The 16,287-nt window shown below is 49.1% G+C and overlaps 1 protein-coding gene across 1 annotated transcript in view; it reads right to left on the reverse strand.

Moving 5' to 3' along the window:
• LOC308298458 (neural-cadherin) overlaps positions 1-16,287 on the reverse strand; it is a gene marked incomplete at both ends in the record, with an annotated part of 162,219 nt that overhangs the window by 35,678 nt on the left and 110,254 nt on the right. Inside the window, 2 exons of the mRNA XM_080742061.1 lie at positions 3,124-3,345; positions 15,411-15,694. Of these exons, the coding sequence (XP_080598187.1) occupies positions 3,124-3,345; positions 15,411-15,694 (506 nt within the window). The remainder of the gene's footprint in view (positions 1-3,123; positions 3,346-15,410; positions 15,695-16,287) is intronic.

Here is a 16,287-nt window from a genome sequence, read left to right on the forward strand (position 1 = left end):
AATACCAATTGATGCAGGTTAGAGTTGTCCTATGCAAAAAAGAAGGTCATATTTGAATTCTCCATCAAAAAACACATAAAATAGACACCCAATTTGTTTTTTTTCGCTGCCTTTTTTCGCTGCCTTTTTTTCATGGCCTCGTCCACGGCCGGCCGTCTGCGTCCACGGCCGCGTCCCGCGTCCCACGGCCGCGTCCCACGGCCGAGTCCCACGGCCGAGTCCCGCGTCCCACGGCCGAGTCCCGCGTCCCACGGCCGTGTCCCACGGCCGCGTCCCGCGTCCATGGACGCGTCCTGGACGTGGACGCGGCGGCCAACGGCTCTTGCTGCCTGGTGGTGCTACTGTATAATAGGCCAATGTAAAAAGGGTGGCATATGTTCTTCACATTAGATCTTTCATGGCAATCGGATGCTGCATGCATGATTTGAGTGTTCCAAAAATGTGTTTTGCTAAAGTCTACCTGCTGATGGCGCTATAACAGGCCAATGTGAAAAAGGTAGCATTTGTTCCTTGACCTAGTGGAAATATGTGTGGCAAATTTCACAGTAATCGCAAGCTGCATAGATGATTTGAGGCATTTTGTTCAAAAACGGAGCAATCCTGCAAACTTTGGAAGCTAATATTAGCCAATCAGGATGGAATATGAAATATCAGATGGATCGGACTTGATCACATGACTATAGAGATACTGTGTACCAATTTGCGTGATTTTTGGATAAAATCTCAAGGAGTAACATCCAAAAACGTGTTTTACATAAGTCTGCCCAAAGGTGGCGCTATAGAAGGCTGATGTGAAAAATGCAGGGCAAAGGTTTATCCTTAGCCTTTAGGGAGTGCGCTTACAAAGTTTGAAACTGATCGGTGAAGTTATAGGTAAAACCACAAATCGCCCTGTTATAGCGCCACCATGAGGCTGATTAAAAAAAATCAAGTGGCATTTCTTCCTCTGCCTAGTGGGAACGTGTGTGCGCGATTTCATGATAATTGCACTTTGCGTTTGGGATTTGAGGCATGTTGTTCAAAACAGCTCAATCCTACAAACTTTGGAATCTAATCTTAGCCAATCAGAATGGAATATGCAAAATCGGACAGATCCGTGTCGATCGCATGACTGTCGAGATACTGCCTACCGATTTGTAGGATTTTTGGACAAAATCTGTAAGAGTAGTGCACAGAAATGTGTTTTACAAACACCGGCCACTAGGTGGCGCTAGAAAAGGCCCATTTGAAAAATGTAGGGCAGAGGTTCTAGATTGGCATCCAGGGAATGTGTGTGCTCACTTTGGCAGCGACCGGGCCAACGGCGACTGAGATTAGCTGCACACAAACTGCGAGGACGCACGGACGCACGGACGGACGGACGGACGGACGCACGGACGGACGAAGGGGAAAACATACTCTCCCCCATGCCTTCGGCTGGTGGAGACAAAAACACAAAAAAAGCAAAAAACAAAACAGAAACAACTACAAAGAAACCAGTAAGGCTCCCTAATCGGGAGATAAGCGACCGTAGGTCACTTATCTCCACAAATAGGGCAAAAATGTGTTTTGCCAAAATCTTCCTGATCCATGTTGATGACATGAGTGTAGACATACTGTGTAGTGATTTTCGTGATTTTAGGGCAAAATCTGTAGGAGCAGTGTCCAAAAATGTGTTTTTAAAAATCGGCCTGGAGGTGGCGCTATATGGGACAGATTCATGTTGATGGGATGAGTGTAGACATACTGTGTACCGATTTGCGTGATTTTAGGGCGAAAATTGTAGGAGCAGTGTCCAAAAATGTGTTTTGCAAGAATCGGCCTCATGGTGGCGCTAGAAGAGGGCCATGTGAGAAATGAGGGGTGGGGTCTCCGCGCCGGCAAGGCGGACGAATAGGTACCGGCCCCGGCTGTCCCGGTCGCTCCTAGCCGGAGTTACGGCATTTTATGTGAGCTGCAGTGTAGGGGGTCCTCCACTGGGGGCGCCACCACTTTTGCATCCGTTCTGGAGCACCAGGAGTCGGTGGTCCCCGGGAATTCCCCGTGAGCAGCCCCGTTGGGGTGGTCATTTGGTCATGTTTGCGCATTTGGTCATTTTTTACATCTGGGGGTCCCCCAGGGACCTGGGGGTCCCTGGAGCTCTGGGGGTCCTTGGAGGTTGTAGTTTGGCAGCCAAGGAACGTGTGTGCAAAATTTGGCATGGATCGGGGCAACGGTTGCGGAGATATAAGCAGGGAAAAAGTGTGACGTGTGAGGTGTGACAGACAGACTGACGGACTGACGGACTCACTCACAGTTTGTGCAGGTTTTGATAGTAAATGCGACCTACGGTCGCAATTAGACAACAGATCACTTGACAAAAGAAACAAAATAATAAAAAGAAGAAAAGTACTAGAAACCAACCTTTATGTTATTTGGTATATATTTTCACTCAATTATACTGTATATTATCAAAGTAATTAGTAATTTAATAGTAGAGATGTTACCGATCAATCGGCAATGGATCGGACCGGGCCGATCAAAGCGTGATCGGCGATAATCGGTGGTTTAGATCAAAAGGTAAATGCACCGATCCGATCCGATCAACCAGCCGTTCAGTATGCCCACTTGAGGCCATTTTGGGGTATTGATTTCCACAGTGCTGAAGGAATAATTAGTTACTGCTATGATAATAAATACATAGTAATGCTGGTAAATAACTATAAGGCAAATATATAAATGGATTCATGAGTGAATTAATTAATTAAAGTTAAAACATTAACATTTAGAAAATATAAATAATATATAAATAATAACTTGATCGGATCGGTGATTGATCGGTATCGGGTGATCAAACTTTTGTGATCGGTGCTCGGTGATCGGTTCCAAAAAACCTGATCGGACCATCCCTATTTAATAGCCTACCGCAGTGTTTCTGAAACTTTCACATTTCAAGGTTTCCGCTTAACTTTCCTTTAGCGGGGTCTAAATTGACCCATACAAATCTGTAACTCTGACAGTGTACAAATGGAACCAAATGAACCCGTTACAGACTTGTATGGGTCAATTTAGACTCCACTAAAGGAACCCACAGAGTCCTTGGAATCCACTTTGAGAAACACTGGCCTACCGGTATATTATTTTACTATATGTAGAATATATTACCTCCAGCAGGACGTCGGCGAAGCCGGTGAGCCCCGCCCCCGCCTCGTCCGTGGCGAGGACCAGGAACCTCCAGGCGGGGCGCTCCTCGCGGTCCAGCCGCCGCTGGGCGTAGATCCGACCCGTCAGCTCGTCGATGGTGAACTCGCTGCCCGCTCCCTGGCCGTGGAGGGAGTAGCGGAGGGCCGTCTGGTCCGCCTCCTGGTCGGGATCCGTGGCCGACACCTGGGCCGGTTCAGACATGACAACACTGGGTTTGAGCCTACACGTCTCACATCAAGGACCATTATTTATTCAGCATTTGAGCCGCGGACCACCATTTCGCGTGATTTTGCCTCTCAGACCCAAACCGCAGAATATTTTGTTATTGTCGGCGAGACAAGATTTTGTCCACAATTCCATGCTGTATTGATGTTGGTACCATAGGAGCGATAACAGGCAAACGTTGATCAAAATAAAACATATTCGACATTCTCTAATTGTGTAGACAGATGTTTAACTCTTGAGAGTGTAAAATGAAACCAAATGGACCTGTTAGGGATTTTAAAGGGTCTGTTTGGTTACCAACTCTCCATCATTGACCACTGGGTCTTTAAGTAAAAGCAGCCTTGGTTGTGAACAGTTAATGAGTTCCCCCCATTATGTTCATTGAATTTTTGTTTTTTGCGTATGTCTGTTTGTTTCAGAAAATAGGGAAGCACTGTATACAGTAACTAGTATTTGATTTGAAACGGTATACCTTGGCTTATATTAACCTGTGCTTTACAATAACAATATTTGAAACAATATAGAGCCACAGACAAAATTCAGAATCTATGAAACTAAACAAAATACCCTTTTTTCTTAAAAAGTAGAATATGTGTACTGTAGTATATAGTATTTTTGTTAACAATTTACTTAATGCATTATCATCACATTTGTAACGCATTATAATGCACTCATAAAGGCTTCATAACATGCAATATAAGTGTTTATACAATTATGCATAACCACTTATAACTCCTTGAACACCTTGATAGTAGATTCCTCTGCCCCCCCGCAGAGGAAGTCTGGAGTGTCTGTATAGACACTTTGCAAGTGCAATAATGCATCATATATGTGATTACAATGCATTATAGACCCAACTAAAGTATTACCCATTTCTGTATTCCTCATACACCATAAGAAAAGTAGATAATGCACAGCAGATTTCTGCTAAAGTAATAGAAATACTTTGCTACAAGCAGAAACGGTAGAATGAGTTTTTACAACAACATAACTTTATATTCATGTAGTGATCTCACAAAGCTATTTCTGCCTTCCAGCTCAGGTATGTTTTAAATTTAAATTGCTTTTCCGCCGAAAACGTATTTTTAGGCACTTCAAAAAAAGCACTGACAAAGGTATCCGACAACAACAGCACCTGCATGCAGCAAACAAACTTAAAAAAGGGAGGGAGAAACGTGCTTTTGACCTAATTGGATAATTAACACGCCTTTTTCTTATCTTTCCAAATGAGAGATAACTGGAGACACACACACACACACACACACACACACACACACACACACACACGCACACGCACACACACACACACACACACACGCACACACACACACACACACACACACACACACACACACACACACACACGCATCTGTCACTGCGAACGTATACAATGCAATTAAAAGTTCATAAATGCCAACAAAAGGAAGAGAAATACCGATTCTTTTCCCTTCTCTCCTCTGCTGCTCACCAGAGGGTTTGTTTACAGAAGCCTTTGAAGTGTTGCCTCCCCCCCCCCCCCCTCCCTCCCCCTCCTCCTCCTCCTCCTGGCTGCTTGCTCTTCCTGACAATTCAAGTGGGGAGACAATATCGAAGGCGAGCAGTCGTGCCGCCACGGCGGCGGAGGAGGAGGAGGCCACCGCCGCCACGCAGGTGAAGTCAAGAAATATTCATTTCAAATTGGATTTCCTCCTCGTTCGCTATCTGCAGAATTGTATTAACCCGTTTAGACCTGCGGAAAGCACCTGTGTAGGGCTGTCACGATATGACATTTTACATGACGATTAATTGTCACTCAAATAATTGGCGATTAACGATTTAATTGTGTTTTTGTAGTTGATAATTACATTTCTGTTTGGCTTTTAGGCTTTGAAGTTGTACATGGTAGATATGACACATAACCTAAATATACAAAGAAATTACTGACATATTTGACAACTTACTACTTAAAAAATAACTTTGATAGTGGAAATAGCCGATCTACAAGCTCACAACGCGTCGCATCGCGACGCGTTGTGAGCTTGTAGATCTGCTATTTCCACTATTTTTGACATTTTTCAACATGGAAACGATTATGACGATTATGAAAAATAATCGCAATTATGTAAAATAATCGCAATTATGTAAAATAATCGCGATTAGACGATTATGTAATAATTGTGACAGCCCTACACCTGTGTGTTGCTTTAGATTTTAACCAATTTAAATAGCAGATATACAAGCTCATAGCGCGGCTCTCGGTGCTGCGCTATGCGCTTGTAGATCTGCTATTTTTTGAAAAATCATGAACATTTGGCAAACCTTTAAATAATATATATATATATAAGTGAACATTTGTAACTCAAATCTTTCTTTCTCGGGGTCCCTGGAACAAAATATTTTGAGGTGGGGGGGTCCGCCGTCAAATACATATAATTCTAGGGGTCCTTGACATTAAAAAGTCTGAGCACCACTGACATTGAAACGTTTTTTTTTCAGAAAACTGTTCCACGTCTCTTTTCAGACGCATGAGTTTGTGCTTTACTTGTGTCCCCCGCCACTGTCTATGATCCACACCACACACAGGCTTTAGAAGACATTTGTAGAATTCTGTAGAACTCCGGTCTGAGTGGTTTAATATGTGGGGTGAAAGCGGGGTGCTTTTGGGAGGGGCCGGGCGCTGCACGCTGGAAAAAAAACTATCGAGAGCATTAGCGAGGAACCGAGCACCGCATCAAATCAATTCCTCCAGGCGAGGGGATGCAGACCCCGGTTTGAAGACCCGACGACACATGCCTTTCTCTAGGATTACTGCCATGCCCTCTGCAATGTGCTACTTTTTTAATCTGATTTACCCCGGCGACATTTACATATTACAGTGAATTACGGAGGATAGGTGAGACGAAAGGTGGTTTGGAAACAGCGACGGGGAAAAAAAGGAGGTCACCCTCTTGAATTTTCTGAAACAACTTTTCATAAAATGGGGCCCTTCTGTCCGGACCTCTCCCGGAGGTTGTTTTTACATATCGCCATCCAGGGGCGTCAAACCAAATTCTGGGCCCTGGGTACAAGGATTCACTGCGGGCCCCCCATGAATGTCAACTATTGAAAAATAGCAGATATGCTTGTAGAGCTTGTATATATCTGCTATTTTTGAAAAATCGTGAAAATGTGTGCAAGAAACCTATGTCAAGGACCCCCAAGATGATATGTATTTGGCCACGGACCCCGTTTTCAAAATATTTAGTTTACTGTCAATATTCCAGGATGACCTCCCACTTGGGTAATGACGCCCCCTGGCGATCATTCAGAGAAACTACTTCAGCTCCCGTACTAACGTAGGTAGGAAGGGCCTGTCACTCAAACCGGAGTGACCCGCCTCCAGGCTATATAAGCCCCCGGAGGCGGAAGTAACATCCTCTTTTCACTCTCTGCGATATCACATTCAGATAAGTTGAAACTCAGCCTTTGTATTATTATTCTTCGCGCATTAGCCTAAAGCGGTGGCATTGGAGTCGCCCACCGGCGAGTGTTGAATTAACCCGTACTTAAGAATACTTATTCTTGTCCCGTCCTAAAACGACGGTTATTTCCTTCTATAACAAAGGATTATTACTGCTTGTTCAGGCCTCCGCCGAAGCAAGCGTGGCATAGCATTAGCCGTTAGCTTGTTAGCTCGTCTGCTCTTTGTTAACGTTAGCTACACTGCTTACCGCTTGTTCAGGCCCTGCCCGATTCAAGCGTGGCCTAGCCTTAGCCGTTAGCTTGTTAGCTCGTCTGCTTCTTGTTAACTCTAGCTACAGTGCTTCGCCATGGATCCTCTGGCCTTCCTGCCGAGGCAATGTCCAGGCTGTCCAGGACTCATCGACGGACAGGATCTTCACCCTCTCTGTGTCGGCTGCATGGGCGTTGCACACGCCTTCTCTGCACTGAGTCCTCAGGGGAGAGCAGGACCCTTCTGTGACTTCTGCGTGGCCTACGACCACGATGTACTGGTACACCGGTTCTACCTAGCCAGGGCAGGCCTCGGGGCCTGCGCTCCACCGGTTGGGTCCACTGCTCTCAACCCCACAGCCCAGTCTTTCCTTCCCCAGGCGGCCCGCACCGTTGGTCAAGGTGCGGCGCTGCCTTCCGGAGATCCGTGTGGCAAACAGCGCGCCATTCCAAGTCAAGATGGCGCCGTGCTACATGAGACACCGCCTGCCGCGCAACCGACCGCAGCTAGCTCCACTGTCACTGGAGCTGGCGGGTCTGGTGAAGTCGCCGCTAAGAAGGCGACCAAGAAGGCTAACATCCCTCCGGTAGCCTTTTCCCCTTCGGGCGCGGTGCCCAAAAAGAAACGCTCGGATGTGACCGTCGGGGACGTTCCCCTCAACGTGAGCATCACCAAAACAGTCCAGACTTTCAGGCGAGAGTCGGACCTGAGCTCCTGTCAGAGCGAGGGTTCTGGTTCTGAATACTCTGGATACACGGCCGAGGAGGAGGAGGACTCCGTCGAGGACGATGGTTCTCGACTCACGGTCACAGTGAAAGGTAAGGCCCCTGCGGCTCCAGCACGTCAACTGGACGCCGCAGGGAGCTCCCAGTCCTCCTCAGGCACCACTGCCCCTCCACCCGCCAGTCAAGCGGGTGAAGCGGGAGCAGAGGACGTCGATTCTGCAGCAGAAATGCTGGATCATCTCACGGTCTACATGAGAGCTCTTGCCAGAGTTGGAGAGGAGTTGCCACCTCCTCTCCCCTCTGAAGAGGCCGAGGATGATGACGAAATGCCCGGGCAGGAGCCTTCGGTTCCCGCCCCGTATGTCCTCTCCAGGCTGCCGCTGGTGAAAGGATTCACCAAGGCCCTCCATTCCTCATGGAAGACACACAAAGACCCCAGGAAGCTGCCTTTTTCTGTGTTGGATTTGGTTGGCGGTGCGGAGGCAGGCATGTCCACCTGCCCTAACCTGGACCACCTGTTGGCACAATCCTTTCTGGGTTCCGTCAGACCCCAGTACAAGGATGTAGGCACGGCTAAAAACGGGCCGTTTATCGGCCCCGTCGGCACCAACCCGCCGGGGTTCACTGTCCTGGAGGACAAGCTGCAGTCGGACAGGGCTCGTAACGCCTACCGGTCCGCTGCTCTGGCTGCTAAGGACCTTAATCTTATCCAGCTCTTGCTAGCTTCCACCAAAGACCTGGTCAAAGGTCTGCCCACGGGGGAGCACACTGCGGAGCTAAACACCCTATTCGACATCATGCTGAAGGTCAATTGGCATGCGGTCAAGTGGATGGGCAGGTCCATGGATTATAACCTCCAAGCTGAGAGAGCCCGCTGGCTCGACTATGTCGACCTCGAGCCTAAGAGGGACGTGGGCGAGAAGCCTGTGGGTCCTCGCGGGGAGATGTATAAATCCCTCATCAACATGGAGAACAGTCCCACCACCCTCATGGGCGGCGGTTTGGAGCTGCTGCAGGGCAGAGTCACGTTCTTTAAGGCTGCTAAGGACATTGTCGAGTCCACCACAGTGCCACAGGAAGAACCGCAGCAAGCTAGGAGGGCGTCCCGCTCCTCCCGCGTCAAGGAAAGGGGCCGCTCTGCTTCTTTTAAGAAGCACTCGTCTTCCTCCAGGGGAGCCTCTGCAGCCAGGGCGCCTGACAGGCCCCGCAGCAAGGTTGTGGTTCCCGAGCGCGCTCAGCCGCGCCGCCCGTCCAAGGATGGCAGGCAGCAGTCTTCCTACCGCGGTGGCCGCGGTAGGGGACAGCGCAAATGACACTCGGAAGAGGGGGATTGTGCTGGGGCGGGGGTCCGAGGTGTCTCTCGGTCCCCCTCCCCCCAAACGAGGGCGTTTTTCTGTACCCCGTGTCGGGGAAATGAAAATGTTGAATTTGATGCCTCCTGTGTCGGCAATACATATGTTGAAAGAGCAAAGTCTGTCTCTGTCCAACTCTCTCGCACTAGCACAGACGACCCCATCGTGCATGCCTCCTGTAGTAATGATGAAGTCCTGTCAGGACTCGATAATCAATCACAGGTTTTATCAGCAACCAGTAATGTTATTGTCAAACAATTATGTGGTTCCTCAAGCGCGCGAGTGGGATATCCCTCGCGTCGACAATATGACTCCTTTATGCATGCCTCCTGTAAGAATGATGGAGTCCCGTCAGGACTCTTTAATCAGTCACAGGTTTTATCAGCAACCAGTAATGTTAACGTCAAACAATTATGTGGTTCCTCATGCGCGCGAGTGGATTTTCCCTCGCGTGAGCGATGCTATGAATTTAACCTTGAGTCAGAAATTCTGTCGGCCTACTATGAGCCCGGGTCAAGGGACAAGCATAAAGGCCTTAGAGCAGGTATTAAACGTAAAAGTTCCTCTCCTGTCAGGGGAGAATGCTTTAGTTGTGGGCGAGTCTGTTTATCAGTCGAATCGCTTTGCTCTTCCTGTTGCTCTATCGAGCGAAAACCGAACGCTTCCGGTTTCACCGGATACGGATTCGCTAGCTCCCCGCTTCCGGTCCGGCCGCAAAAAAGCTCCGCTAGTCAAGCGGTACAATCAGAAGGTGTTCCCGCCTTGCGGCCTATTGAACCCCTGCGCTCCGCATCCGGGTGTTCCGGATACGGATACGCAGGTTCCCCACTTCCGGTCCCGCCGCAAAATAGCTCCGCTAGTCAAGCGGTACAACCAGAAGGTGTTTCCGCCATGCGGCCTATTGAACCCTTGCGCTCCGCATCCGGTCGTTCCGGATACGGATACGCAGGTTCCCCACTTCCGGTCCGGCCGCCAAAAAGCTCCGCCGTCACGGAAGCACAGTGGTGGGGTTTCTCTCGCTCAAAACACGCTAGCACGCTGCGCGCGCCAGTGGAAGTTATGCAACCCGAGCCATTGGGTATTTCGAACGATAACCAGGGGTTACAGGTTACAGTTCGCAGACATACCCCCGCTTTCGAGCAGGGTTATTCATACCAGGGCGCGTGGTTTAAAAGCAAATCTTTTGAGAGAAGAGATCAGCTCCTTGCTAAGCAAGGGTGCTATAGTGGAGCTGGACAGGACCCAATCCCGCATGGGATTTTGGAGCCGTTATTTCCTGGTGCCCAAAAAGGGGGAGGGGCTACGTCCCATCCTGGACCTAAAGGCACTAAACGTGTACCTGAAGAAATACGTTTTCAGGATGCTAACTGTACCCACCATGTTACGGTCGGTCAGGCAAGGGGATTTCCACTGTTCAGTGGATCTGAAGGATGCTTATCAGCACGTCCAGATTTATCCCCCACACAGGAAATTCCTACGGTTCGCCTTCGAGGGTCGCCTGTACGAGTACACAGTACTCCCTTTCGGTCTGTCACTGAGCCCGAGGGTTTTCGTGAAAGTGACCGAAGCAGCCATCGCCCCGCTGAGACAGCAGGGCGTCAGGTTGGCGACGTACATCGACGATTGGATGATTTCAGCGAGCTCCGCCCACGAAGTGGCGCGTCACACACAAGTGGTTTTGGCTCACCTGAAGGCCTTAGGTTTCATAGTCAACCACGGCAAGAGCATGCTGACTCCAGCAAGTCGTCTTACATTCATTGGGGTCCTTCTGGACTCATCCGACATGTCGGCCCGTCTCTCAGAGGAGAGGGTGGACAGGTTTCGGGAATGTCTCGACTCCTTTCAAGTGGGCCAGGAGGTCACTTACAGGAGTTGCATGGTACTGACGGGAATGATGGCTTCCGCAGTACATCTGTTGCGTTTGGGCAGGTTTCATATGAGACCTTTTCAAAGATGGATGTTATCCCTCGGGATCCCGCCCTCCTTGAAGTACAAGAAGGTTACGGTTTCCCCTTCCTGCGCGATCGCCCTGTCTCCGTGGCTGGTGGAGGGGTTCCTCACCAGCGGAGTCTCGATTGGCGAGGTGGTTTCCCGCAAGTCGATCACGACAGACGCCAGTCTCAGTGGATGGGGAGCCACTTTCGAGGGGCGCACAGCGCAGGGGCTTTGGCCTCTGGAGATGAGGGGTCGTCACATCAACTATTTGGAGTTGATGGCTATACTCCTGGCGCTCAAGCATTTCGAGCCTTGGATTTTGCATTGTCACGTCCTGGTCAGGACAGACAATACGACGGCCATGTTTTATGTCAACAAACAGGGGGGCCTGTCGTCGTTGCCACTGGACCGTCTGGCTCGAGAATTGACGGTTTGGTGCTTGTCGCGCCTCAAGTCGATCAGGGCCTTACACGTCCCAGGTCTCCTCAACAGCGGAGCAGATCTCCTGTCCAGGGGAGGTTCTCGCTACGAGGATTGGTCTCTCCACCCCAGGGTGGCGAACCAGATTTTTCGCAAGTTCGGTCAGCCAGTGGCGGACCTGTTTGCGTCAGCGGAGAATACGAAGTGTCCGTTGTTCTTCGCGGTGAAGGGCAGTCCTCCCTTGGGGTTGGACGCCTTAGCGCACACGTGGCCGAGAGGTCTACTGTACGCGTTTCCCCCCTTCGACTTAATCCGACCCACTCTGGAGAGAGTCAGGAGGTTCGGTCTGGAGATGCTCCTGGTGGCTCCCTACAAGGGCACGTGGAGGTCGGCGATCGCCCCTCTCCTTTGCGAACCGGGTTGGCAGCTGCCTCAGTGCAGGGATCTGTTGAGTCAGGCCAGGGGGGAGATCTTCCACCAAGACCTGCAGGTCCTAGACCTGTGGGTTTGGCACGTGAAAGGTTAAACCTGCTGGCGGCTGGTTTTTCTTCTGAAGTGGTTGCTACCATTCAGAGTGCTAAGGCGCCTTCTACGAGGGCGTCTTATGATGGAAGGTGGAATGCCTTTGAGGACTGGTGTGAGTCGCGTGTTCCACCGGTGGTGGCCCATGTGGCGTCAGCCCAGGAAATTCTGGAATTTATGCAGGACCGCTTGAGAAGTGGTCTTGCATTTTCTACCCTTAGGGGGTATTTGGCGGCTATTAATGCCTGTCACCTGGGGGTGGCGGGCAAGGCACCTTCTAAAGTCCCGGAGGTCATCAAGTTCATGCAAGGAGTTGAACGTTTGAGGCCGGTGACTAGGTCTTTGTTCCCAGTTTGGGATCTGCAGGTGGTTCTAGGGGGCCTATGTCGGGCTCCCTTTGAGCCGCTTGTAGGGATGCCTTTGAAACTTTTGAGTTTCAAGACGGCTCTTTTGCTGGCTTTGGCCACGGCTAAAAGAGTTGGTGACCTGCAAGCTCTCTCGGTGTCTGCGGAGTGCATGCAGTTTATGAACAATGATCTCAAGGTGTTGCTCAAGCCTCATCTTAAGTTTGTTCCTAAGAACATGGTGGTTCCTAAGGAGCCTGTTGTTCTTCTGGCTTTTCATCCTCCTCCGTTTGTCTCGGTGGAGGATGAACGGCTGAATTGCCTTTGTCCTGTCAGGGCATTGAAGGCCTACTGTGACAGGACTGCTGGTTCTAGAGCTTCTTCTCAGCTCTTCGTGGAAATGGGCAATGTTCTTGTCAGAAAGCCGGTGTCTAGACCCACTCTTTCGAGGTGGATTGTGGATGCTATTAGGCTGGCTTACTCTAGTGCGGGTGTGGAAGTGCCGGCGGCACTTAAAGCCCATAGCACTAGAGGTGTGGCTACTTCGTGGGCTCTGGCAAAGGGAGTCTCCGTTCAGGAGATTTGTGTTTCGGCGAATTGGTCTTCGCCTTCTACCTTTGCAGCCTACTATCACCTGGATATCGAATCCTCTTCGCTAGTGCATTCGGTTCTGGGTGCAGTTGCCTCCTCTACGTCATAGAGGAGTCGGATCTTCCCCTCCCACAGGTGGGCATGTAGCCACCTGGGGTATTTTGGGGGGGACCCTGTGTTTTCCTTATATAGTGTGTCTTACTTATAAGGCGGACTTGTCCTTTTCATTTAGTTGAATGAGGCGGACTTCGGTCTGTCAGGGTCTCTCCTTATTTTCTCATGCCTTCACACCCAGGTCCGGTGGGCCTGGGACCTTCTGGGTGATGGGTCACGCCCGTTTGGGCTGTGCTCACCCGTATGAGGGGTGTGTGGGGGTATGAGAGTAGGTTGTGGCTTAGAGGGGAGTTTAAGAATCCCAAGTGGGAGGTCATCCTGGAATATTGACAGTAAACGGTAGGTTCCGTACGGAACCATTGTTTACTTAGATATGGAAGGATGACCTCCCACGTAATGCCCCTCTGTTTCACTGAATGTGGCAGAGAGTGGTATTAAGAGGATGTTACTTCCGCCTCCGGGGGCTTATATAGCCTGGAGGCGGGTCACTCCGGTTTGAGTGACAGGCCCTTCCTACCTACGTTAGTACGGGAGCTGAAGTAGTTTCTCTGAATGATCGCCAGGGGGCGTCATTACCCAAGTGGGAGGTCATCCTTCCATATCTAAGTAAACAATGGTTCCGTACGGAACCTACCGTTCCTGGGACCCCCAGAATCAAAATTTGAGTTAGACATGTTCGCTTAAAAAATACATATTATAGATTTTCACACATTTTCACAACTTTTCAAAAATAGCAGATCTACAAGCTTGCAGCGCGGCACTCGGTGCCGCGCTGTGAGCTTGTATATCTGCTATTTTTCAATAGATAAAGTTATTAGGGCCCCTCCACCTTGGGCCCCAGTAACTCAGTCCCACTTTCCTACCCCTTGTGACGCCCATGTCGCCATCTCAGATCACTGTAACATCATGCCAGTATCAGACGATATTGTGTTAGCCAATGTCACACATGTGTGGTGTGTTAGCGTTTTTACACTATATCCCTTTCTGAGGTGAGACCTGAGGGGAAGTTTCTTCCTAGGCTAAAGCGTGACAAATTGCACTCTGTTGGTCTACATCAAACCTGATCCTGTTTTCACATGCTGTTCACATAAACAGATAAAAGTCTCCGAACAACACACTTCTTCATAGCGGTGCTCAGACCTGGTGCTCATAAGGCGTTCTGGTTCACCGTCTTTGTGCATGTGTAACAACGTAACGGCCACCGTAGCCAACTCCTAAACTAGCGGACATCTGAGTGTACAGGGGTACAGCCTGGAAGATATTTGAGCAATAAGTCTGAATGGGAGCCAGACTGGATCTAAGCAAATCCAAACAAAGACCCAAATCAAACCCAGGCCAAGGCAACCAGCACTTACTCCCATTTTCCCTTCCACCCGCCAATCGTTAGCCACTTGAACCCTAACATACCCACTCTGGGGTTACATTCGGCTAAAATAATATGCCACTAAGTGATGTGTTGTGAGCTTGTAGATCGTCTATTTTCAGCGAAGAGATTTAATGTAGAGTGAAAACAGGACACAGAAAAAACATACTCTCCCTCAGCCTTCGGCTGGTGGAGACAATAAAGCCTTTGGGAATCCGATCAACTAGTATAGGGTTTAAGTGATTAGACAAACATGTCAAAATATGTTGAACTTCTGTCTTCAATACCTGCCAATCGCTCAAAAAGGGACGTGCAATGCAGATAATTGCGACCGTAGGTCACAGTTTAGTATGTGAACGGTCACAGCATGTCCGTATCTCTGTCTATAACGCCTGACACTGTGGTTCCCCTGACACATCACTGTGACATCACTGTGATGTCAGTGGAACCACTCTAACAGAATGGGGTTGCTGCTCTGACATCACACTCTGACTTCACTTGTGATGTCAGGGGAAGCACACTAACAGAATCCCTTTTATGCCCAATTGCCCATAAATGGAGATCCCTGATGTCATCAATATTAAGCCCATATCTAACAGGACTTCATGTGTGAATGCCCATATATGGAGGCCACAGCGGCCACATACCACACTAACAGAATCCATATATGGCCAAGACAGATGGCCAAGAAAGCCCATATCATAAACCTTGTATCTCCAAGTTTAAAATTTTTAAGTTTTTCACAAAGTAAAGGCCTGCTTCTTCATACAAGGCCGTCGCACAAAAGTAGTGAAAACAGCCGATCTACAAGCACTGTGCTTGTAGATCGGCTTGTAGATCGGTAGTTTAAATGATTTTTAAAATGATAAATACAAAAGGAACGGTTTTGGATATACAAGGTTTCCACCCGACAACAACGAAATACTTCAATCAATCAATCAAAACCAGCACTGCACGTGTACCGACCTCTAGGACGAAGACGGGCAGCGCGCTGAGCTCCTCGGTGACGGCGGCGTGGTACTCCGTCTGGCCAAAGACGGGCGCCTCGTCGTTGCGGTTGACCACCTGCACCACCACCGTGGTCTGGTTCTCCCACTTGCCGTCGGAGGCCACCAGCCGCAGCTCGTAGCGCTGCTCCATCTCGTAGTCCAGCGGCTGCGCTACGAAGATGGTGCCCACCTCGGGCTCCACGTCGAAGGTGCCCATGATGTTGCCCGCGGTGATCTGGTAGCGCAGCTTGGCGTTGGCGCCTGCAGCGGTGGGGAAAAAGTACCCGAGTGTTTTATACTTATAGTTAAAGTATCGATACTGCAATGTAGAAATTCTCCGTTGCATGTCCGGAATTCAAAATGTACTTGAGTAAAAATGCAAAAGTATTGGCATCAAAATGTACTTAAAGTGCCAAAAGTAAAAGTACTTGTTATGCATAATGTCCCATTTAAAATGTTCAAATGTCTAAAAAATCTTGTATAGGGTTGAAGTGGTTAATGTATGTTCTGTAATGATGATCTACAAAGTAACTAGTAACAATATTTGTATCCGATATGTAGTGGAGTAGAACGGAGATGCCTATTTTGGGCATGTTACTATTATTATTCTGTGAAATTTCACAATATTGTATGTAGGACTCAAGTGCTTAAACAACAGATAACATAAGAAATACGAAGTTTCTGGGCTTAGGACACATGGCATGTGTGTGCGTGCACGTGTGTGTGTGTGTGTGTGTGTGTGTGTGTCTGTGTGCATGTGCGTGCGTGTGCTGGAGGAGAAGAATAGGTTGGTGTGTGCTTTGGGGTGTGGGGGTGTATTGTTTTTGTCAGACAGCCTGGTTTTCGGTGGAGAG

The sequence above is a fragment of the Nannobrachium achirus genome (genome assembly GCF_963921795.1).
Source record: "Nannobrachium achirus genome assembly, chromosome: 2".
Taxonomy (NCBI): Eukaryota; Metazoa; Chordata; class Actinopteri; order Myctophiformes; family Myctophidae; genus Nannobrachium; species Nannobrachium achirus.